This window comes from Sphaerodactylus townsendi, linkage group LG01 (genome assembly GCF_021028975.2).
Source record: "Sphaerodactylus townsendi isolate TG3544 linkage group LG01, MPM_Stown_v2.3, whole genome shotgun sequence".
Lineage (NCBI taxonomy): Eukaryota > Metazoa > Chordata > Lepidosauria > Squamata > Sphaerodactylidae > Sphaerodactylus > Sphaerodactylus townsendi.
In genome coordinates, this window is record NC_059425.1 from 34,752,844 (window position 1) to 34,776,097 (window position 23,254).

Here is a 23,254-nt window from a genome sequence, read left to right on the forward strand (position 1 = left end):
ATTAATCTTGGCTCAAACTTACTTTCTTTCTCCAATTTTTAAACAACCATTTGAGTTCTGTAGATGTTCCACCTTTTACTTAAGAAAAGTAAAAGGCGGAACATCTACAGAACTCAAATGGTTGTTTAAGATAGCTTTACTTAAGAAATCTTACTTTATAGGGTATTGTGGACCTTGGGCAGAGATCTTGGTCTGGGAACCTAGGTTGCTGTCCTACATCTACATAGTGCAGTTTGTTGTAAAGAAGCAGTCCGTAGCCCTTCCTTTACTTACTTCTTTACCCCTGCAAGCCAGATATGAACAAAATATTTTTTTTTCTGTTTGGGTCATTTAAAAGTTTTTTTAAAAAATTCTTTATGTATGGAGTAAAAGTATTATTTAATAATTTGATTTTAGTTTTCTTCAATTTTAATGGGAAACACAGTTTCTGTTAGGTTTTTGTTTGTTTTCTGCCCAGTTTGAAAGGTATTTTTTGGAACTGTATTGCTCTCCTAAGATTATCTTCCCTGCCCAATTTCAGAGAGAAACTGGAGAAAAGACCCCATTCTGTAGATAAATACTCAGTTGTAGGTAAAGATGTAAAATTACAGAAAATTTTGAAACTGCGGGGGTGGGGGCAGTTGCAGGGAAGAATTTGGGGCGGGGGCACAGTTTTGTGTGGGTGAAATTTGGGTGGGACTAGCCCTGCAGAGCACCCCCATGTGACTATGGGAAGTGACACCCAAGGCTCTAGCACCCTGTGCAAACCAACCCCTCCCCCCCATACTCATGGTATATTTTCTGGTTTCTTTTGGTTTGAAATTGATTTTTGCCAGACATCATGTTAAACTCTTGCCCAAGTTCTCTTTCTTTTCCTCTGCTTGGGTGGGGTGGGGGAGCGGGGGGCGGGGAGTCATTGGGAATTTGTTTTTGGGAAGTGTTTCCAATCATGCAGGACCTGGATGTACATGTTATTCTATAGTCTTTTTCCACATGAAGATATACAGAATATTTTAAAAAGACTTTCCCCCTGTGTGCAATAAATTTCAGGTATTTATATCCTGCTTTTTGAACTTCTGTAAAGCAGAAACATAATTTAGATAAAATACAGACAGACAGTCAGATAAACAATGGGTTGTATATGTTGCTGACATTCAGTTTATGCTATTTTAATTTCTGTATTTGCTGTATAGATCAGAATATGGCTGCACATCCCTGCTGTTATGCAACACATTATACCATTTAGAACCTATGTTATCAGGTATGCTTTACAGATATCCATTTTTGAGTGGTGTTCGTCAACCAGCGATGATCAAATAATGTTGCTTACATTAATTGGCATAATGACAGGACATTTTTTACTCTGGCATATGTGTGTGTGTATTTGTGTGTTCGGTGAACACAAATATGCACAATCAAGAATTTCCGCACTGTTTTACTCCCACTCTGAATGGGATGTTGCTATACAAAACTTTTTGCATGCGTATTAAACAGAGTCAAATAAATAAGACTATTTTTTCTGTTTTGTTACAATAGACAAATGTTGACATGTGCTAAACCCTGTAGTAATTGTATGTGCTCATATTTTCCAAAAGTTGAGACCAGTATACATTAGCAAATATTTATAAGCAGTGATAGTAAGAAATGTTTATAGAGTTTTTGATATAATGGCTGTTCATTTTGAGATTCAGGAAATCCTGGAAAAGAATCTTCTGGCTCCAAACAGGCAGAGGAAATACAACCTGCTGCAAAGCTAAATTGTAGAGAAACTACATTCTCTTCAGTAGCTAACAAAGTGGACAACTTGCAATTTGCTGTGGTATCTGGGAGTTGTAGAGCCCATAGGAATCATTTTACCTCTGCTGTATTTATGGACAGAATACTATGCCAAAGAAACAGGGAAGGCTAGTGGACAATATGAGACTTTAGGTTTTGTGTGGATATTGCATTTCTGGGGTAAGTGGTATGCTAGATTTTAGATGCAGAAATATGGGGTTGGATTTTCATTCAACTATGAAACGTCTTATATAACTCTGGGCCAGTCTCTGTTTCTCAGTGGTTGATTTGAAAATTAACATAGAATCATTCCACATATTTTAACCCGAGGCTGTGAAGAAAGGACAGAATCAGTATAAATGAGCAGAAAATATTTCCAGAAACTATAATCAGAATTGGTTTGTTGTTGGACCTGTTCAAATACGACTGCTCCTCCTTTTCTACTGGGGGGGGGAAGACATCTTGCTAGAGATATGTCCATCATTGCTTGCAGGGAGGCAGGGACCAATCAAATTCTTTCTATCTCACTTCCTGTGTTGGTCCTCAGGGGGTTGAACCCCTCAGTTTTGTTCCTGCCTCTGCAGGGTGTGCAGTGCGTTTAGCTAGGCTCCGCTCGCTGAACCAGTGTGTATGTGTGTATCTGAGTCAGTGTATAGCTATCTTAGTCAGTAGACTGAGTGTTTGTCTGTCTCTTGCGTCTTGTCCTGTTGGTAGCAGTACCCAACGAGCTAGCTCGAACCAACATAGGGCATTAAGGCAGAGAGAGATAAATTACTAAAATGACTTCAAGATCTTTCACTCCCCCGAGGGAGTCCTTTACCCGCTCCTCCGCTGAGAATACCAGAGGCGCGAAGGGTAAAAAGAAGCAAACGGAGCGTTTCTCTCCGGAGAGAGAATGCCGCTCGGTGCGGATGATTCAAATAGCGGCAGAGCGCCCGAAGGAGGGACCTCCAGCATCCAAGAAAAAAAAAAGAAGAAGCGGAGCGCATGGCGGTGGGGTAACGCGCGCCTTCCAGAAGAGAGCGCCCAGCTGATACAAGCCCGGCTCCCCTGCGAATCTTTCCGGCCTTGGTCGGGCAGCGGAACGATCGGCCGACGGATCGCTTGCTGCAACCCGGCCATGGCGTCGTCCCTCCCGGATGAGCTTACTTGCCCGCCCGCCCGATCAACGGCAGAGCAACGGTCGGGCCCCTGTTCCAATTCAGGAGGCGGCAATATGCAGCAAATGGCGAGAAGCGGAGCGACCGATTCCAACCCAGAAACCCCTGCGAGGGAAGCCCAGATTCCCGCCAATTCGGCCGTTGCAACTTGGCAGGCAGCTCCCCCTGCTGACCTTGCAGAGCTATTGCGGGTCGCTATAGATAAGGCTCTTACAGCCAGAGAAATGGCACAACAGGGGGACAGGGCGACTAATCAACGTCCCCACTGCTCAAATCGCCCCACCAACCTGGACGATAACAGGAGAGGTCGATTTAGGAACCCATTATCCTTTCCAGAGGACGAGGAGGAGGGTTCAGACACCGAAGGCATTGATGCCAACGACAGGTTTTCGGAAGGTGAAGACTCCCTAGAGGAATCTTCCGAACAATCCACTAAGCTGTTTAAAAACGAAGACCTGCAAATGCTTATAGTCAAAACAATTTCAGCCCTTGATTTGCAGGATGAGTCAGATGCTACAGAACCAGAAAACCCATTAGGGGAGGACTCTTCCAAGACTGTTAAGGGCTTCCCGAAGGGAAAGCAAGTGTACTTCCCAAAAGACAAGGAGGGGAAAAATTTTCCGGTCCCGAATGATAGTAAGTAAGCATCAAAAAAAGAATGGCTAAATCCAGCGGGCAGGAAGGGACTCCCCCCCTCCTATAAAAAGACTTACCTACTGCCTCCCCCATTCCATGATATGTTGCAGAACCCACCAGTAGACTCCCCAGTAGTCTTACTGCACTCGGGGGGGTTGGTAGCAAAAGATGGAGAGGGGTCAATTAAGGACCCGCTAGACCGTAGATCAGAGGCTGCCCTACGCAGATCCCATACCTGGCTGGCTGCCATCACAAAATCCCTCACACCTGCATCCACCGTGTCTAGGGCGGCCATGGAGTGGCTAAAAAGGATCTTAGAGCGACTCCCAGCAGAAGAGGCGGCATTAAGAGAGGGGGTAGAGAGAGTCTTAACTTCGGTACAGAAATGCCTTTTAGCTCCTTATGAATGCCCCACCATGGATGCTATACTCTTACAGCCAGAACCATGGCATCAAACATGGTGGCACGCAGGAATGCATGGATACGCCCATGGCAGGCAGACCTCCAATCCAAGCATGTGTTAGCCGCCTATTCTTACCAGGGTACAGCCCTTTTCGGAAAAGAACTAGACCAGGTCCTTGTCGAAACAAAGGACAAAAAAGAGAAGCAATGCCCAAGACCCTAAAGCCAGAAAGGGCACAAACATTTTCTAGAACCACCTTTAGAACGCATAAAACCATGGCTAGGTTTCCCAAGGAAGCGCCCCGCACAAATTGGCAAAACCAAGGTTCCTTTCGGAACAAGCAAAACTTCCGTCCCTTCAATAAACAGGGAAAAAGTTTCAAAGATGACCGTAACAAACAATGATGGTGCAGACTTTACATTGTGAGTAAGCGCCTTACAAAATTCCACCAACAATGGCAAAGGCGACCCGCACGCGGACAGATATTGGGTGCCAGGAAACCCCAGTCTCAAAGGGGTTTTACACACAATAGAATTCCTAAAAAAATGCCAAAACATCATTACATGCCTTCGCGCCCCTGTCCAGGAGGACCCCACAAAGGTAAACCAGCGAGAACCCTAGAAGCTACTCAAGACCATCTAATAAAGATCCAGGCAGTGGAGGAAGTTCCAAGCCAGGAGAGGTTCTCCAGGTGTGTATTCACATCTCTTTACTGTCCCCAAAAAATCCCGAGGAGACTACAGAGCAGTGCTCTAAAACCTGAGAACACCCTTCTCAACAAAGTTCATCAAACTACCGAGATTCAAGATGGAAACACTGCAAGAATCCCATCGCGTTGGCACTCAACCCACGGGGAACTTCCTCACCTCTCTGGATCACAAAAAGGAAGCTTACCTACATGTCTTAATACATCCGGCTCACAGACGCTTCCTCAGATTCCAGGTGAAGTGAATGTCATCTCCAATACAGAATCCCGCATCCCCTTTGGGCTTAAATGCCACGTACTGCACGAACTTTCTCCAAAATTCTGATGGCCCCTATCCGGTTTCTGGCTTCTCAGAGAGCAGGGAACACATATTTATCCCTACTTAGACGATCTCTTGGTCCGCTCAAACTCTTACAGCCAGGGGATAGAAGATATAGAAAGGGTGCAGAAGGTGCTGCTGGAACATGGGTTCTTGATAAACAAAGAAAAAAGCTCCCTTATTCCAGCGCCTTAACAAGGTGTTAAAATCACTTGGGTGCCATTATAAGGGCACCAACAAGGGACACCCTATTCATTCCCAAAGAAAAAAGTTACACAAAATTTAAAGGAAGCTGACCAGAAAAGAGCTAGGTTTAAAACACCATTCCCTACTCCAACTTGCGAGTCTCCTAGGCCTGTTCATTTCGGTGATAGACCTCTCCCAATGGGCAAGATTCCACGCCAGGCCCCTTCAATTGTTCCTGAGAAGGTACCAAAGAAACATTATTCTAAAAAAGGACAAAAAAGTAACGCTTCCCGTCCCAGTCAGAGACAGCCTCCGGTGGTGGACTCAACAGAGCAACCTCTCAAAAGGAAAGAGGTTCCTGCAGGGTCACAGACCGCAGATATTTACAGACGCAAGCCTGAAGGGATGGGGAGCAACCCTAAACCAGCAATTTGTGCAGAGAACTTGGTCAGATCAGGAAACCAAACTGCCAATAAACGTCCTAGAAACAAGGGCAATCAGACTAGCCCTGGAATCCTTCTTACCACAGATCAGCAGGCAGCATATAATCGTGCGAACAGACAACATCGCAGCAAAAATGTACATAAACAACCAAGGAGGCTCCAGATCACCGCGCCTGCACCAGGAGGTGTCCCAGATCCTCCAATGGGCAGAACAGCATCTCCTGTCTATAGAAGCGCAGCTTTTGCCGAGAACTCAAAACAGAAAAGGCAGACTGGCTGGAGCAGACAGCAGATTCAGGAGGAGGAATGGCATCTAGAAGCCGAGCGGTGTTTCACCTGTAGCAGAGCGCTAGGCTACCCAACAGTGGGCCTGCTTGCTTCTCCCAGGAATGCTCAGGTGGATAGATTCATGACCAGATACTACTGCCCCAGGGCAACAAGCACAGATGCGCTGACCTCCTCATATGGCCCGCGGGGACAATGTATGCTTTCCACCTTTTCCAGTGATATGCACGCCTCCTCAGAGAAAAAATAAAGAAGGAGAAGGCGAAGCGGTCATATTAGTGGGCGCCAAGGTGGCCCAGGAGACCGTGGTTCTCCACCATACAGAGAAGATGCTCATGCGGCTCCCCTCTCCAACTGACTCCGACCCGGACCTTCTGTCCCAGGGCCCCATCTATTTCCCAATCCGGAATAAAGCTCCAACTTGACCAGCGTGGCTTGTGAGGAGGAAAGCAACTAATCGAAGAAGCGCTTCTCTCCAAAGGTAACAAACACCTATACTAAGCGGCACGCAAAAAAATCCACCACCAATATATACAATGCATCATGGAAGGCGTATGTAGAGATGGAATTGTAAATGCCGCGCAGTGAACCGAACAAGCCGTCCCTCCAGAACATATTGGAATTCTTACAGAGGGGCTTCAACATGGGGCTCCGCAGTACCACACTAAAAAGACAACTGGCAGCCATAGCCACGGTTTGCCCCTACATTGATGCCTTACCAATCGCAAGACACAGGGACGTTATGAACTTTCTAAGGGGGGTCAAACTTTCGCAACCCCCCACAATCCATAGGTTTCCTTCATGGAGGTTACACACAGTGCTGACGGCACTTACAAAACATCCGTTTGAACCCATCCAATCAATTCATCTGAGATGGGTGAGAATGAAGGCATTATTCCTGACTGCCATAACCTCGGCTAGGAGAGTCTCGGAATTGCAAGCGCTATCTTCGAGCCCAAGATTGTGTTCATTCTCAAAGGACAGAGTAACGCTGAGAATGGACCCGACCTTCATCCCAAAGGTAAACAGTCCCTTCCACCGGCAACAAGACATAATACTACCAAACTTCATGCCAAACCCTCGACGACACCCTAAGGAATTTCTGTGGCTGCGGCGATGTCAGAAAGGAGCACTAAAGAAGCCTTCCTCCATTAGGGGCCGGAAGAATCTGCGAAAATCAAGCCCTGTTACGTTAATATTCAGCCTCTGAAGGTAGGACTTCCGATGTCAAAAGCGGCCGTGAGCTCTACGCTGAAAGCAACGATCTTAGAGGCATACAAGGCCAGTGGCCTGCCAGCGCCATCAGGGAGTGCACCAGCACTCACTTAGGAGTGCGGCCAACTTAACCCATAGCCGTCCGAAACCGTGCATCGGTGGAGGAAATATGCAAGGCAGCAACCTGGTCTTCGATGTCATCTTTTGTTAGACATTACAGACTCAACTCCATAGCAGCTACAGAAGCAGCCTTTGGTAGGAGAGTTTTGGAAAACATCATCGGAGACTGATAAGACCCACCCTAATTGGGGGACACTGCTCGGGAAGGTCCCTAGCAAGATGTCTTCCCCCCCCAGTAGAAGAGTCCATTAGATACTTACTGTGAAGGGCTTTTCTACTGGAGGGAAGGGAAGACATCTTGGACCCTCCCTGGTCTCTATCTTCACCCGATGATGGAAATCCACAACAAAATTTAAAAACTAGGTTGTCAGAAAAGCATAGAGTGTTGTAAGCGGCAACTTTTGTTAAGTATTCAGTTCTATGTTCATTAAGGTTGAATGGTTGTGTTAACTGTTATGCGGTTCTTGTGGAGCTAACATTTTCTGTGGTCCTCATTTATACTACGATGTCAGAATGTGTACTGAGGGGTTCAACCCCCTGAGGACCAACACAGGAAGTGAGATAGAAAGAATTTGATTGGTCCCTGCCTCCCTGCAAGCAATGATGGACATATCTCTAGCAAGATGTCTTCCCTTCCCTCCAGTAGAAAAGCCCTTCACAGTAAGTATCTAATGGACTCTTCCAATCTCAGTAGGTACTGAGCTCTTGCACTCCTTCCGCCTCCTTAGAGTGTAAATTATCCAGAAATGGTAGAAGCTGTGGAAAAATCCCAGGGACGTTTTCCCAGGGGGTGGGGGGGGGGGCATTTGGAGGAAGTTGCACATGCTTCAATACTTACTTGATTATCAAAACAAATTTATTTTATTGCTTTAGAATGCAAAATAAACCTTTTCCCACTCAGCCAGCATATAAAATTGTCCTGATTGGCATATTTATGCAATTTAAAGATATGTGCCTTCACTTTTTTCCAGGCAAAATCGCAATTGTGAGTGAATATATATGCAAACAGCTGCATATCAGACAACATTCATAAAAACTTTTGGAAGTGTTCACCAAAATTTTCTGGGAGGGACAACACTTGTGTGTTCTACAGTTTGTTCTTTTTCCAGGCTTTTACATTTCTGCCCATAGGAGAGGAAAGGCAAATCCCTTAAACAACCTTGTCCGGTGGCCATAATTTGAACATCCTTTAATTTATACAAAATTCTTGCTCTCTCCTTCCTAAATGTGATTTGTTTTACCATAATCAGGGGTGAAGCCCCCTTGAAATTACCTTGCTGTTAAGGCTTAAGGAAATATATGCAATATTATCAGTAATGCTGATAATCTGCCAGATTAAATGGTTTTGCTGATGCTGTGTATAACCCCCCCCCTCTCTTTCTCTACCATTTAGGTATTTATGTAAACTGTCGGATCAAGAGTTGAGACAGAGTGCAGCCCGTAACATGGCAGATTTAATGTGGAGCACAGTTAAAGAGCCATTGGATACTGCCTTGTGCTTTGATAAAGAAAGTCTTGATCTAGCGTTTAAGTATTTTATGTCACCAACTTTGACCATGCGATTGGCCGGACTCAGTCAAATAACAGTAAGACCTTTTTTTGTAAAAAGTTTCTATAGGTGTGTTAGTCTGTTGCAGTAAAACGAAACAGAAGTCCAGCGGTACCTTAAAGACCATGAAAAATTATTGCAGCATAGGCTTCTACGTGTCAGAGGTCACTTCTATATATGTATCAAGTGTACATCGATACCAGTTATTTATACTTAGTTATAAGCAGCAGAAAGGGCAGGGATTGGTAGATGTTGCAAAGGGAGGCCAGTTTGAAAACAGTCCATTCAGTGTGGGTGAGAACTACTCCTAACTGTTGAAGATGAGCAGAGTAAGAGTAACATAAAATCAGTACAATGTATCAGTTTTAAATATAAATTGCTGATATGAATATATACTTGATTCATCGGGTGAATGAGTTGAGTCATGAAAGTTTATGCTGCAATACATTTTCTTTAAGGGGTCCCTGGAAGTATTTTTTATTTTTAAAAGTATGTAAAAGTTATTCAAGCACTTATTAGCTATCACCATATAACCACATACGCCATCAGGGTCACACAATTTCTCATATTCTTGAGCAACTCTGAATAATCCCAGTGGGACTTCCTTAGGAGATGTCCCTGTAGAAATATGCTTCAGGCTTGTCCTTAGGGAAAGAAGGAGGGATAATGTAAGGAATCTAGGTAAAACAATTTACACGAGACCTCTCTGCCTTTTGTATCTCAGAATAGCTATGCTGTGTAAAACAAAGGTAATTTTAAGTTTTTTGACATAGCTCTCTTAGCCAACAGCTAGCAGGGATACGTCAGATGGCACAGAGATCTTTGTTGTCGTATAGTCCGACTTTCACATCTTTGTGACTTAGTGGCTATTGAACTAAGCATCACCAAGGCAACTGTAATATAGAACACACTAGTGGCACTGTCTCCAAAATGTGACCTTGACTTGTGGCACACTTGTCAAAACAGTTGGCCACCACAGGCATAATGTGTTGTCATTTTTTTGCAAATATTTATTCTTAGACTGAATTACCTGTCCTCATTTATTTAAATGTTTTTATGCCATCTTTCCACTCAATCAGGGTTCACAAGGTGGCAAATGTTAAAACATTTAAATGGCCAAAAATGCATTGAAGATTATAAAGTTCAATTAACATAAATGCACAGCACTGTAAGGAGGGATAATTCCATTATTGGGGTGCCCCAGATAAAGAAGTCTTCACCTGTTGACAAATGACACCAATGGAGACTAGTGAATGTCCTTGGGAAGGGGTTTCCAAAATGTTGGTGTCACCAGGGAGTTCTAGAGGTTTCGAGAAGAACTTTCCTCAAGTCACCACTCATATAGCCTCAGATGATGGGGGCAATCAAAGCAGGGACTCTGAGAATGACCAGAGTGATTGGTTAGGTTCATATGGCAGACTAGTGTCCTTCATTTACATTGATCCCACTCTATACAGGGCTTTAAAGGTCAATATTAGCACCTTGAATTGAGCCCGGAAACAAACTGGAAGCCAGTGTAGATGGTACAAGACTGGAGTGATATCATCTCTGCAGTTCACTCCAGTCAGCACAATGTAGTTTCTGGTCTGTCTTCAAGGAAAGCCCCAAACAGTAATCTATGTAGTAATCTAATCTAGATGTTACCACAATGGCAAGATCTAATCTAATGTAGACATTTACCACAATGGCAAGATCTTTTCTGCCTTCGAAGGGCTACATCTGGCTCAACAGTTGAAGTTGGTGAAAGGTGTCCCTTGGCTATTGCTGACACCTGTTTATCCAGCAGGAGGTCTGGGTCCAGGACTAATTCCCAAGCTATGAACCTGCTCCCTTAGGGGAAGTGCAACCCCATCCAGATCAGGGGATAATCCATTTCCCAGGCCAGCCCCCCCCCCTCCATTTTATGAGATAAAGTTTATTCCTAGGTTAGTACTGATTGGTTTCATAAAGCTCTAAAACTGGAAAGGGCTGCTGCTTCCTAGTCTCTGTTCTATGCTATCAAGTTACTTGGATGTCTAAACACCTATCACTAGGAAGGACAGTCTCTATTATTTGGCGAACTGGATTTGTTTTCCCACTCCTACGCATGAAGTCTGCTGGGTGACCTTGATCTAGTTGTAGTTCTCTAAGCCCCACTTACCTCAAAGAGTGTCTGTTGTGGGGAGAAAGGAGTTTGTAAGCCCTTTTGAGTCTTCTTACAGGAGAGAATGGGGAGTATAAATTTAAACTCGTCTTCTTCCATGTCTGAACTCCTCTTTTTCACCCCACATTTTTTCACAAGTCATCTACCACTGGTGCATAATCCAGCAGCTCATCTTGGCTTTTGAAGTTGAGATTGGTTACATGGAAGCTTTCCACCCTCCCATCTCCTCAGAGTAGACATTTAGTACACCTCCATGTTGGCTAAGTGCCCAGAAAGTATAGCTGATGGAGTATCCCCTTGTAATCTGAACTTGAGATCCAAGCATGCTAGAGAGCAGAATTCTCAACTCTGAAGGCATTCATTTGGTATTTGTACATCTTTTTTGTATTGAACTTTTTATTCTTAAGACTTTAAAGACATAAAAATAACAGAGAGGAAAAGACAAAAACTGCACATAATGATGGAAAGGGAAGGCTCCTGATTTCATCTGCACCAAATATAAAAACACTTAAAAGTTTAGTACTTGCTCTCTAGTTACAGTTGTAAAATTAATTCTTAATTATTATTACTAATAACTTCATTCTCTTCTCTGTATCTATTTTCTTATGCTCCTGTTCCTCAAATCATCACATCATCAATTCATTTTTTATGTTTTATGCAAAAAAATCTATCAGGGTTTCCAATTATCAATGAATTTAAATAATTTCTATAATAAAGGAAGCTTTTCCATTTCAAGAGTAGGACATCCCTTCCTAATTGTGAAGGGGTATAAGAACATTACTATCTTAATCTTTTGACATGTGGATACAAACATCCCAGTTTATAAAAGGGCAACAGACTTCCTTTCTAGCCATCCCCTTTTACATTGTGTCAACTGGTAGGCTGTGGTGGTAAGGAATTATCCCTTTCAACCTAAGTTACTTTTTTCATCTACCTCTTCTCCAGCTTTTAGCTTGGAATAATTATGATGTTTAACAACATTGTGTTCCTAACACATCACTTCGCACACTGTGGCACAAGAAATTGAAGAGCAGAATTCCCAGATGTTCTTGTGTCCTTAGCTCATAATTGCACATGTGTCATGGGTTTTGTAGCCTGACATAGTTGATTTCAGGTATGAAAGTCATGAAACTTAATTCTGGCAATTCCAGCAGAATTAACATATCTCCTTAGTAAGTGTAAGGACTTTTTTTGTGGTGTGGTCTTTAGAAACTGTTCTTCTGTCTTTCATTGGAACTGGTTATTTTGGGCACCATTCTCAAACTATGTCAAAAGAATTTTTTAAATAACTGAAACAATTGTAGAAAACTTCCCAGATATTACTAATATAGATAGATTTTTCACCTGGCTCTCCTCTGTTTTCTTTGTCCCAAAACTAAATGAGTAAAACCAAAAAAAAACAGCAACCCTGGCTGGCTGGCAGAATGTTCACTAGTCATGTAAACATACCCCCCCACCCCACCTTCAAGCATCATCCAGATGTAAGCAAAGTGCTTACTTCAAAAACCGAGCATTGTACTTCCTTTGGAAGTGTCAGAAATGTCTTGACCCTCACTTCAGTATGCTGCTAATTCAGTAGGCATGTGGCTGCCACAGAAGAAGCACTCAGTTGAGCTGTTGTAAATCTAATCTAATCTTACTGAGGAGATGCTAAGACGCATGCCAAAGTAGTGTAGGGCTGTTAAAAAAACCCCTCAAATTATGCCCATATCAACCTGGTAGCCAATTTAGATGCTTCAGAATCCCAGTAGCATGACTGGGTTTGCTTGGTCTGTACTGCTACATTTTTCACTGAATTATTTTCTGATTTATTTTCAAGGACAGCCACTAATTCAGCATGTTGTAGTCGAGCCTTGAAATTATAGTAGGTTAGATCAAGGTAGTTATGAATGCAGTAGATTGCAACTTTCAAGCCATATGTAATTTAAAAAGGCATTCCTAGCAACAGGGCCCATTTCTTTCTCTATACTGTGTCGCACCGAAAGATATAAGAAGAATTGTGAATTCATCCACTGCCACTTCCTCCCCCTCTAACCTTTCCCCTGCCCCAAACACCAAGCTGGGCCCAGCACTAGCCCCTACCAAGCCCCCTCCAACCCTCCCCCTGCTGCAAACACCAAAGTACTATTTTCTACTGCAGAAGCACAATTCTCTCTTCCGCCAAAGCAGTGTTGATCGCACTTTGATCTTTTGGTGGGAAAGGGTATAGAGCTAAGCCTTGGTCCTGGAATGTCTCAAAGCTCTGAACTGGATCTACCAATTGTGGAGTTGGTTGATAATGCCCAACTGCAGAGCTATGGAAATCTCACCTAGTGTAGGTATTGGACAACATGTGGTATTGAGAATCAGCATGATGTGGTGGTTAAGAGTGGTGGACTCTAATCTGGTGAACAGGTTTGTTTTCCCCACTCCTTCACATGAAGCCTGCTGGGTGACCTTGAGCTTGTCACAGTTCTTTCAGCTCCACCTCCTCACAGGGTGTCTGTTGTGGTGAGAGGAAGAGTAGGGGATTGAGACTCCTTACAGGAAGAAAAGTGGGGTATATAAACCAACTTCTTCATATGGGAGCGGACAGAATTCTGGAGATTTCTACCTATCAGTTACCATGTGTAAATGTAATTGTGGTTGACTACAATTTTACCCAAGGCTCATTTTTGTTATAGACAGGTGTGTTTCCATGCTTTTCCTCATAGCCACAGCTGCAGCACTAAAAGCACACCTGTAAATAGAATTGCACTGTGAAGACAGGGTGGCTTTGGCTAGCACCAGCACTTTTGAGAAAAGCAGGCTATATGTCCATTCTGCTTCAAACCCTTCAGTGCCAGGTAGTCATCTGTCCATAACAGTGAAGTCATATAGAATTCCACTTCCAGATCACTGATTTTGTAACCAGTAGAGGGCAGTATATCAAGAAGATATTCTACTGTATGTGTAGGACTTGATGCTAATTGAATAAGGCCCATGATAATTAAGGTATTCATGAGGTTTGGAGTTGCCCCAGGTAGCACAGTCTCTGCAGAGATGTTAAAAGTCCCCCAGTCCCACTAGCCTGAAGGCATCCAATATCAATGCTGAGACCAGCGTAGGAAGTGAAATGGTAATGCAGCAGGGTGAGTAGCATATGAGCCCACACCAGGCATGAACAGTCAACATTTAGTGATAATTTGTGGTGGAAAGTTCCGTCAAGTAACAGCTGAGGCTGACTTTGGTCAGAAAAGGGCAGAGTAATAAAGGCAAAAGACTAAAAGGTGGTTTGGCATTACTTGCCTTTGCATAGCAATCTTGGACTTGGTGGTCTCATATCCGTGGCTTTAATCACGCTGGACTTCTGCTTATCTTCTGACATCTGATAACATTGGACTAGCCATCCAGGTCAGAGCAGGGTGTCTTGTTAGGAAAATAGAATAACTGAAGCAGACTGAAGCATTACCCCTTTCCCCATGGTACCCACCAGGTTGACTGGGAATGTGGAAAACAGGTTTCAGTTTAAGGTTTTGTGAGTTTGTCAGATCATTTAACAAGGATTTCTAAAGTTGCTTAAAATAATGATACGAGAATGGGCAGAATAGAACAGAATCATCCATCTGAGTCAAAATGAACCTTTTTTTAAAGGGGAGGAGAATGAATCCCATGTTGGCTAATTAAAAAGTTAGTTGTGAGTAGGAGAAGAATAGATTAATTGATCCTGTTTCATTTGTGCACAAAAGTTGGAATGGTCCTTACCGAGACTGCTTCTGGGTCATCTCCCAGGTACAGACTCAATGTGTCTTTTCACACTGAAAGTCTCTGTTGAGAGGTCTCAGGGTAAAAGAGAACTGTAATTTGCCTAGGATATTGAATAGTGGTCAGTGACGATTACTGCCTGTTCTTTATTGGCTAATAATGCTTTTATGTCAATTTGCTGATCTCTATTCTGGGAAGTAAGAACTCATTTGATTATGCCAGTTGTAAGGGTGTTTAAGTTAAACCAATGGTACTGCTTGTGGGCTCATGAAACTCAATTTCAATTTCTTCTTTTTCTAACTGTAGAATCAACTTCACACCTTCAATGATGTGTGTAATAATGAATCATTGGTTTCAGACACAGAAACGTAAGTTGGGGTGTTATTTCAAATATTTCAGCGTCACGTGGCTGCATGTGGGATGTAACTTTCTTTTGGGGCCTTCTCACACAAGCCCTATTCCAGTATTACATCGAGTACATAGGCCGAAGTGAGACAGGGGATAATCCGGGGTACCATCCCACCTCCACCTGTAAAGCAGACTCTGTTTACATTATTGAATATTCTATATGAATAGCACTTGTGAAGATTTGATATTGGGCCTTGCCCATCAGTTAAACCAACATTCTGGGGGAAAAAATTGCTATTCTAATTGCCAACCTTGCACTGCAATTTTCAGAGGAGTAGTTAAGTGTGTCGGTTGCAACTTAACGCAAAAAAACAGTTTTGTGGCACATTAAATGCTAACAAATTTATTGTGGCATAAGATTCTTTAAAACAAGAGCACACTTTTTTTGTATCTGAAGAAATGTGCATGCATTCAAAAGCTTATACCCAGAATAATGCTTTGTCGGTCTTAAAGGCGCTTCTGGACCTATTTTCAGCTGCTTCAGACCCACATGGCTACCCAGCTGAATCTGAGAGCACACTTTGTTAGATACCTGAAGTGCTTATCTTTAATTGGTAAGATTGGGTATGAGTGAGAGGGGAAAATATGTGCCTACATATATATAAACAAAAGCAGAAGATGGGTAGAGGTAAAGCGGAGAGGTTATTACAAGTTGAGGCCAGAAGGACACGATACTGAAAAAGGTCCATTTATAGTACATGTAAACACAAAATCTGGACAAAGGGGTAAATTGTTCTGGCAGAGAGTATGTGGGCTAATGCCAACAGTAATCAGAGAAGTTTCCCTTCTTGTGGATGGATATCCCTGCTAACTGAGAGTAATTCTTTCATATCACTTTCATATCACCCAGGTAGAGATCGTTCATATCACTTACGATCTGATCATTTCATCAGAGATGCTAGAAATTGAACATGAAATCTTCTCGATGCAAAGGAGATGCTCTGCCACTGAGGCACATCCCCACCCTTTTAATTATGATCTTATGGCTTTTGTGAAATAAGCACAAGTGTCTGTTATAGGCTAAGATTTGGCTATTTAGTTATCTGTTACTTCTGAATAACAGTATTTTCATACTGCTATTATTATTAGTAGTAGTAGTAGTATTACACTATCATTACAGTGTATGTTGTTTCCCTTATATTTATTTAAGCTTTTTTATAAAGCATTCAAAGTATTCCTCACCCTACTAATAAAGATCTAATAAAAGATAATAAAGATCTAATATAGGTGATAAAGATCTAAGCTAATAAGGGGGAATGCAGCCTCATCTAGAACACGAGAAATCCCACCATTCTGGTTTAATTGATCACTTACCCACAGCACCTCTTTCTTGTCTGGACTGATTTTCATTTAATTCAGTCCATTATCAACTCCAAACTCCTGTTCAAAACAGATACTTATAAAATGAAATTAAATATTAGGAGCGTGTGCAAGAGTATAGCAGATGCCCTTCTGCTTAAGTGGGAAGTTTTCTTTCTCTGGAAAGAGACTCCTCCCTTAGTAGTAGGAGGTTGTAATACTTTTGTTCAGCTTTCTATTGTCTTTTGGCAATAGATGAAAAAACTATCACAGAAGACAAATTTGATGAAGGCCAGAACAATACAATTTGCATGTAATACAGCCTGACCTTGTATGTATTTACTCAGGATTAAATTATACTGATTTTGATGGATTGTTAGCTCTGGAAGGACACTTATTTTTATTAGCATACTTGGGTTGTAGTTGTCTTTTGGCATGTAATTACTGAGATGATACCATGTTCTGAATTGTTTAAAAATGTCATTCTCAGTGTTTATGCTTTGTTCATATGGCACATGTGTTTCAGATTTCTATGGCTCTTAGTCCTGTTATGTTGCTTATTGGATATATCATCCTATTAATTGAATTGATTTATGTTGTGTAATCCACTTTGTCTTGGCAAGAAAGGAAGATTATAAATAAATTAATAAATGTGTTGCAGTTTAAATGAATTATTAGCTACACAAAGTAATCTGTTAAAGTTATAAATGTGATAGTAGATGGGACTCAACATAGGGAAATCAACACTGTAGCTATGTATATATATATAAAAACACTTAAGCACGTTCCCCCCTTTTTATATAGGTCCATTGCAAAAGAGCTTGCAGATTGGCTGATCAACAACAATGTGGTAGAACATATTTTTGGACCAAATTTGCATATTGAGGTTAGTTCAAAATAAAACAAGGTTCACAAGAAAGAAATAAGTTTTTATTCCTGATCGTTACTTTTGTCTTAATATTTTCTAGATCATCAAACAGTGCCAAGTAATTCTTAACTTCCTCGCTGCTGAAGGCCGACTTAGTACACAGCACATAGACTGCATCTGGGCTGCAGCACAGGTACATGCATATCTATAGAGAAGGCCAGAGACCTGTGGTTCTAGCCTTAGATTTATTTTATTGGCGTTAACATTATTGGTACATTGACATTTGAGCATTATCTCTGTTACATATATACACCTACAGATCTAAGGGCATTTGCCACATTATAACGGTCTAAATTGTAATATAGTAGAATCTATTCATACACCCCTGAAAATTATAGCTATGAGTCATGTGTTGATGAGAGGCTTTGCTTGAAAGAAAATGCATGCTGTCGTATCATGTGCTGCAACTGCAGGAGAAAGCAAAAGACTACAGCATCTCCCCTCCCAAGTTTTTCATGCCTGTTTTTGTTTCACTTGGCAACTGCTACGATGTCATGAAACGCACACATTCTCCATCTTGTCTCACTAGCAATGCAAGTCTAGCCCAGCAGTTTCCAGCATTTTTTGTCAGTATGCCTAATTTCTAAACATGTGCTTTTTGGGCCTCACTTCTAAATAAAGTCAACACATCAGAGTAACTATTCACCATGAAGGCAATGCATTATCCTCACGAGTACTTTAGTCTGTATTGCAAATCCCACCTTCCCTCTCTGCCTTTTTGTGCAAGGGGCGAAAGTGTTTGGGAAACTGTCTTCACCCACCTCTCTTCCTGGTTTTGGTTCAGCTTTTATTATTTCTTCTATTAACACTTTAAAGTCTTTTTCCACACTCACTGCAAATATTGTGTCATGTATTCTCAAGATAATTAATTCTGTTCTGTAGATTACCCTGAATAATAGTGGCATGCCTAATTTGAGTCAGTGAGTTTTTTTGGCAGAGTGAAGATTTGAACCACTCCACTCTTGAATCACTCCAGCTTTTCATGTCCTGTCAAAAGATTAAATTGGAACAAACAGCCATGTAATATTTTTTTGGAGAATTTTTTTCCCCATTTTGCTTTGTGTATGTTATCTTGAATATGCAAAATATTTTAAGAAGGATGTGACGCATTAGTAAAATGCAGAAATATGAATCAAGTTAACTAAAAATATTTTGTTATTTTCTCTTAATAAATCTTACCTCTGTCTCTTTTTTTTTAAAGTTGAAGCATTGTAGTCGCTATATACATGATTTGTTTCCCTCACTTATCAAGAATTTGGATCCCGTTCCACTTAGACATCTTCTTAATTTAGTTTCTACCCTCCATCCCAGCGCACATACTGAACAGGTAAAAACAAAGTTGGTAAAGTTTTTCTGTTTTCAGGGCACAGCCCTCTAGAAAGAAATGTAGGTCTGCTGTAAGCATTTGTGTTGTGCAGTTCCGCTGCTCAAAACAACCTAGTTTTGCATAAAACCAGAATGTTGTGTGTGAGGTTCATGGCCACACATGGAATAACAGAATTAATAAATTCAGTTTTCTGTTGGATTACCACCGTCTGCTTTTGTTTACAGACTTTATATTTGGCATCCATGCTCATTAAAGCGCTGTGGAATAATGCACTAGCAGCTAAGGCTCAGCTATCAAAGCAGAGCTCATTTGCATCTTTGCTCAGTACAAACCTACCAATGGGAAATAAGAAAGGTAAGCATGTTTGCTTAATGGATTATATAAATAGCTCACCAGTACACTCGAAGTTTAGGTTTGTTTTTTTATTACAACAGGATTGCTAATTGTATTGATTTTGGGGAATAATTACTGAGGGGTTTGGGGGGGGTTGGTTTACAGTATTTCAATTTGTTTATTTTTTAGCATAATTGGGTGAAAGGAAAGCATACGGCTTATAGACTTACCTTGCCTTTTTGAAGACAGTCATTTCATTTTTAAAAAATTGTGCCCCCTCCCCCCAAATGTTGCTACAAATGATTTTTTACACATTGCATCAAAATGAAAATATGGAAGCAGTCTGTGTTGTTCATAGTGTTCACAGCTGGGTACAACAGGAGCAGTCAGTTTCTTCCTATGCAAAGCTGAAGTAATTCTGGTTACTGGGTTGAATCCAAATGTGCCTTTCTGCTGGTGGGAGGATGCTTCCATTGGTGGAGAGGTGTTTTATTTTTTCAAATCCCCCCTCCCATGTTTCTGAGGGTCACGTAATCCTCAGGAGCAGAATTTCCGAGGGCTGCAGCAGGAAAGGAAAGACAGAGAAAGTCAGTGTCACTAGCTTCACTTTGCTCATAGTGGTTATTATCCAACCCAGTAGCCTGATTATGAGATGATATGCCCCCCTCCTTAACAATAGGAACATATAATATAGAATAGCTACTGATTTCCTAACCACTGTTTTACTGAAAATATATAAATATGTAAGTTGGACCCCCACAAGAGACTATTGGGGGGGGGGGGGATTTGGAAATCCTACCTACTCAAGCTTTCTGAATACTCTCCAGGGCTTCAGTAGGCTGGATTCTCCCTCACCTGCCTTTCCCCTTCATTGCTGGCAATTAGTTATTAACAATATTTACTCCCTTTTTGAGTACACGTAGCTTTAGTTTTAGTTTTGCATTTATTTGCAGTGCGTATATGTTCTATTTTACAAAATCATATTCTGTATGTTATTTTACGAAGTCATATTCTTATATTTTTGTTATTCCTTGATTATTCAGAGACCCCCTGCTTTGTCTGAGAATGGCCTGGTTTTGTTTCATTTGCCTTCAGGGGGCAGTTTTCTATTGGTCATAGTAATTATAGGTTATTGCTGTGTCCCTTAGAATGTTTCCCCTTTTTCTCCCTTTCTCTTCAGAGGAGGAAGAGCTCCGCAGAGCGGCTCCATCACCATGTAAGTTGCTACAGAAAAGCAGTATAACATCATTTACAACCTTTATGTCATGATCAGTCTCTAGGGCAGGAACCTTTTCATAGTCTTGTTTTGTAGAACTGTTCTCTTAAGCAGAGGTTGAAAAAAAAAAGCTCATGCAGTTGGGACTATAATGTGTAGCTCAATGAAAATTTCAACCCAGTATCCTGTAGCAGTGAAACAGGCAAACTATATGCTGGAGATTATTAGGAAAGAGACTGAAAATACAACTGCCAATATTATAATGTCCCTGTACAGACCTGTGGTGTAGCCTCATTTGGAATACTGCCTGCAATTCTGCTCACCATCTTTCAAAAGGGACACTGCAGAAATGAAGAAGGCACAAAGGAAGGAAATCAACATTATTAGAGGGTTGGAGTACCTTTCCTATTAGGAAAGGCTGAAGAGTCTGTGACTTTTTAGTTTAGAAAAGATATGACAACCAGGAGACATGATAGAAATTTTAAAAATTATGCATAAGGTAATGAGAATGAACAAGAACTTTTCTCCCTCTCCCAAAGTACTCATTTGGAAAGATGGGAACTCACAGAGTGTGGTGTCTGTCTCAATAGTTAGACAGATTTGTCTTCACGTATGTGTCCACATTCTATTCAGAAAAGTATATGTGTCTATTATCTGCAAGACACTCCCCCATATACTACTGTGGAGCAGCTTCACTCCTCAGGTGAAGATTTACTTCAGGTACCATCCTATAAGCTACATCTTTTTCTGCTGCAACACTGGTACTGTGGTATGGTTTTCTCCCTACGAAAGAGGCAAGTTTTTTAAAAGCCTTAAATACACAGTTGTTTTCAGTCTTGGTTAATATAACAGTTTAAGGGGCTCAGCAAGTATCAAACTTGGTTCTTGCTAAGTAGAGGGTAAACTGAGATACAGCGAAGCAAAACAGGGTCTAAAGCACTAGAGCACTAGACTAGCTGTTGGCAAGGATTATGAAATTGGGTGTGCTGCTGGTGCTTTCCCCCTTCAAAGCCAGGATCCAGCTTTGCAAATGTGTGTGTACGTTCATGCGCCTATGGAGATGGGGAGAACCCCCAGTTCACAAGCATCCTGCTGCCCCCCTTCCCTTGGCAAAGCCAGGATCCAACTTTGCATATTAGGGGAGGGGGAGTGCCTGTAGAAATGGGGAGAATTCCCATCTTCACAGGCAACCTGCTAGTTCTCCACTTCCTTTGCAAAGCTGGCATCCAGCTTTGCAACAAGCGCCTGTTGTATTTTCTCATTCAGTAATTTTTTACAAAATTGCATTGGAGTAACTTGAAAAGTTCTTCTAACAGGGTCACCTGCAGCAAGTCCTCAAAGCAGTGACAACAGTGATACTCATCAGAGTGGAGGAAGTGACATTGAAATGGAAGAACAGCTGATTAGCAGAACTAAACATGTCCAGCAGCGGCTTTCAGATACAGAGGTAAAATTAAATGATTTTGTTCTCCCTGATAGTTATAATGGCAGCTTTAAAAGGCAAGTTGGGCTCATCAGACAATTTAATTAAGTTCTTTGCCCCACTGACAAAGTCAGTAGGAAGGGTTGGGAGCTGTTCTAGATACCTACTGGCTGTCTGCCTAGATAACAGGATGAATTAAGAGATTGGGGGGCAAGGGGAGGAAGGTGACTGAAATCTCATGTTCTGACTACTGGAAGTCCAACTCGGCTCCCTACTGACAATGGAGATGTACTGTTGGACTTTCTCTACCTGTTTTCTCTGTAGTCTGAAAGACAGCAAGTTTTTTTTTTAACAGATTAAAGTTTTGGGTTTATAGGTACTTTAGGCAACTGCATGTTGTGCACACTGAACTAACTTTTGAGAGGACAAAGTGGGCAACTGGAAAAAGTCAAGGTTGATTTATATGGCTTAGCTCATAGTCCTTTGAATCCCGGTCCAAATTAATATTGTACAGTAATCAACATATAAGTCCCAAGATAGCATCAGACGCAACCAATTCCAAAAAAGCATCTGAGTATATGTATCTCAAGTCCATGTAAGTTCCAGATGGGTTCCCAGGTATATTTCCTGTTTTGTGGTCCTTTGTCAGCATACATACTTGCCAAATATGGGTACACCCTATTCCCAAAGTTCTAACATAAAAAGTAACACAGGGGAAATCCATAATATTTGCTGAATTGCTCCTAATATAATGCTTATACAAGAGTGTGTGTGTGTACCTTGTTTCCCCGAAAATAAGACCTACCCTGAAAATAAGCCCTTTCACGATTTTTTGGGATTTTTGGAGGATGCTTGAAATACAAGCCCTACTCCAAAAATAAGCCCACTGCAGCTGATCTGGTCATTGGGGGGGTGGGGGGCCCAAAATCATGGGGAAAAAATAAGACATCCCCTGAAAATAAGCCCTAATGCATCTTTTGGAGCAAAAATTAATATAAGACCCTGTCTTATTTTCGGGGAAACAGGGTATGTATGAAATTGCCTTTTTTACTTTTAAATACTGAAAAATTAATGATATAATAAATATTATATATTGTTTCTGATATAATAATCATACGTTACATAAACATTGTCCTAAAACGCTTCCATAATATCAGCAGTATCGCTTACTTCAGACTCTTGTTAGTGGGCTATTTTCTGATTTGATGTGCCCCTTCTGTTTTTGACTTAGTCACAAACTGTCACTCTTTCTCTGGTAATGATGTTTGAATTCAAATCATTTCTACTAAATACATTGTACCAGGAAAAAGGCTGCATCTGACACTATCCTTTAACTTTTATGTTGATTATTGTGCAGTTGTGAGTGCTTCTTAGGATTGTCATTTGCATTTGATTGGCATCTTGATTTGATTAAATTGCAGTGCATTGTAGGTAATACTTTGGTCTGTGGCCTTAGTGTGGTAGTTGAGTGTATTTTTTTCATTTCTGGTTCTACGACACAGTTCATTTTGTTGTGTTTGTTCTAAATTAATATTGTGCAACGTACGGGAAGATACAGAAATGTAATCTGTTTAGGATTGGTAACACAGATGTAAAATATAAAATTGTGCTTAGATTAATTTTATAGACTTTATTAGCAGCAATATATAGATGGCTGACCTTTCGTTACAACAAATG

General features: G+C 41.4%; 1 protein-coding gene across 6 annotated transcripts in view; it reads left to right on the forward strand.

Annotated features, from left to right (window-relative positions):
- The window catches only part of USP34 (ubiquitin specific peptidase 34), a 117,333-nt gene that overhangs the window by 20,808 nt on the left and 73,271 nt on the right, over positions 1–23,254 (forward strand). For all 6 annotated transcript variants that reach the window (XM_048517715.1, XM_048517742.1, XM_048517723.1 and 3 more), the window contains exons 6-14: positions 1,173–1,240; positions 8,622–8,814; positions 14,950–15,011; positions 17,155–17,236; positions 17,319–17,411; positions 18,480–18,605; positions 18,830–18,959; positions 20,119–20,154; positions 21,471–21,601. In XM_048517715.1, the coding sequence (XP_048373672.1) occupies positions 1,173–1,240; positions 8,622–8,814; positions 14,950–15,011; positions 17,155–17,236; positions 17,319–17,411; positions 18,480–18,605; positions 18,830–18,959; positions 20,119–20,154; positions 21,471–21,601 (921 nt within the window). The remainder of the gene's footprint in view (positions 1–1,172; positions 1,241–8,621; positions 8,815–14,949; positions 15,012–17,154; positions 17,237–17,318; positions 17,412–18,479; positions 18,606–18,829; positions 18,960–20,118; positions 20,155–21,470; positions 21,602–23,254) is intronic.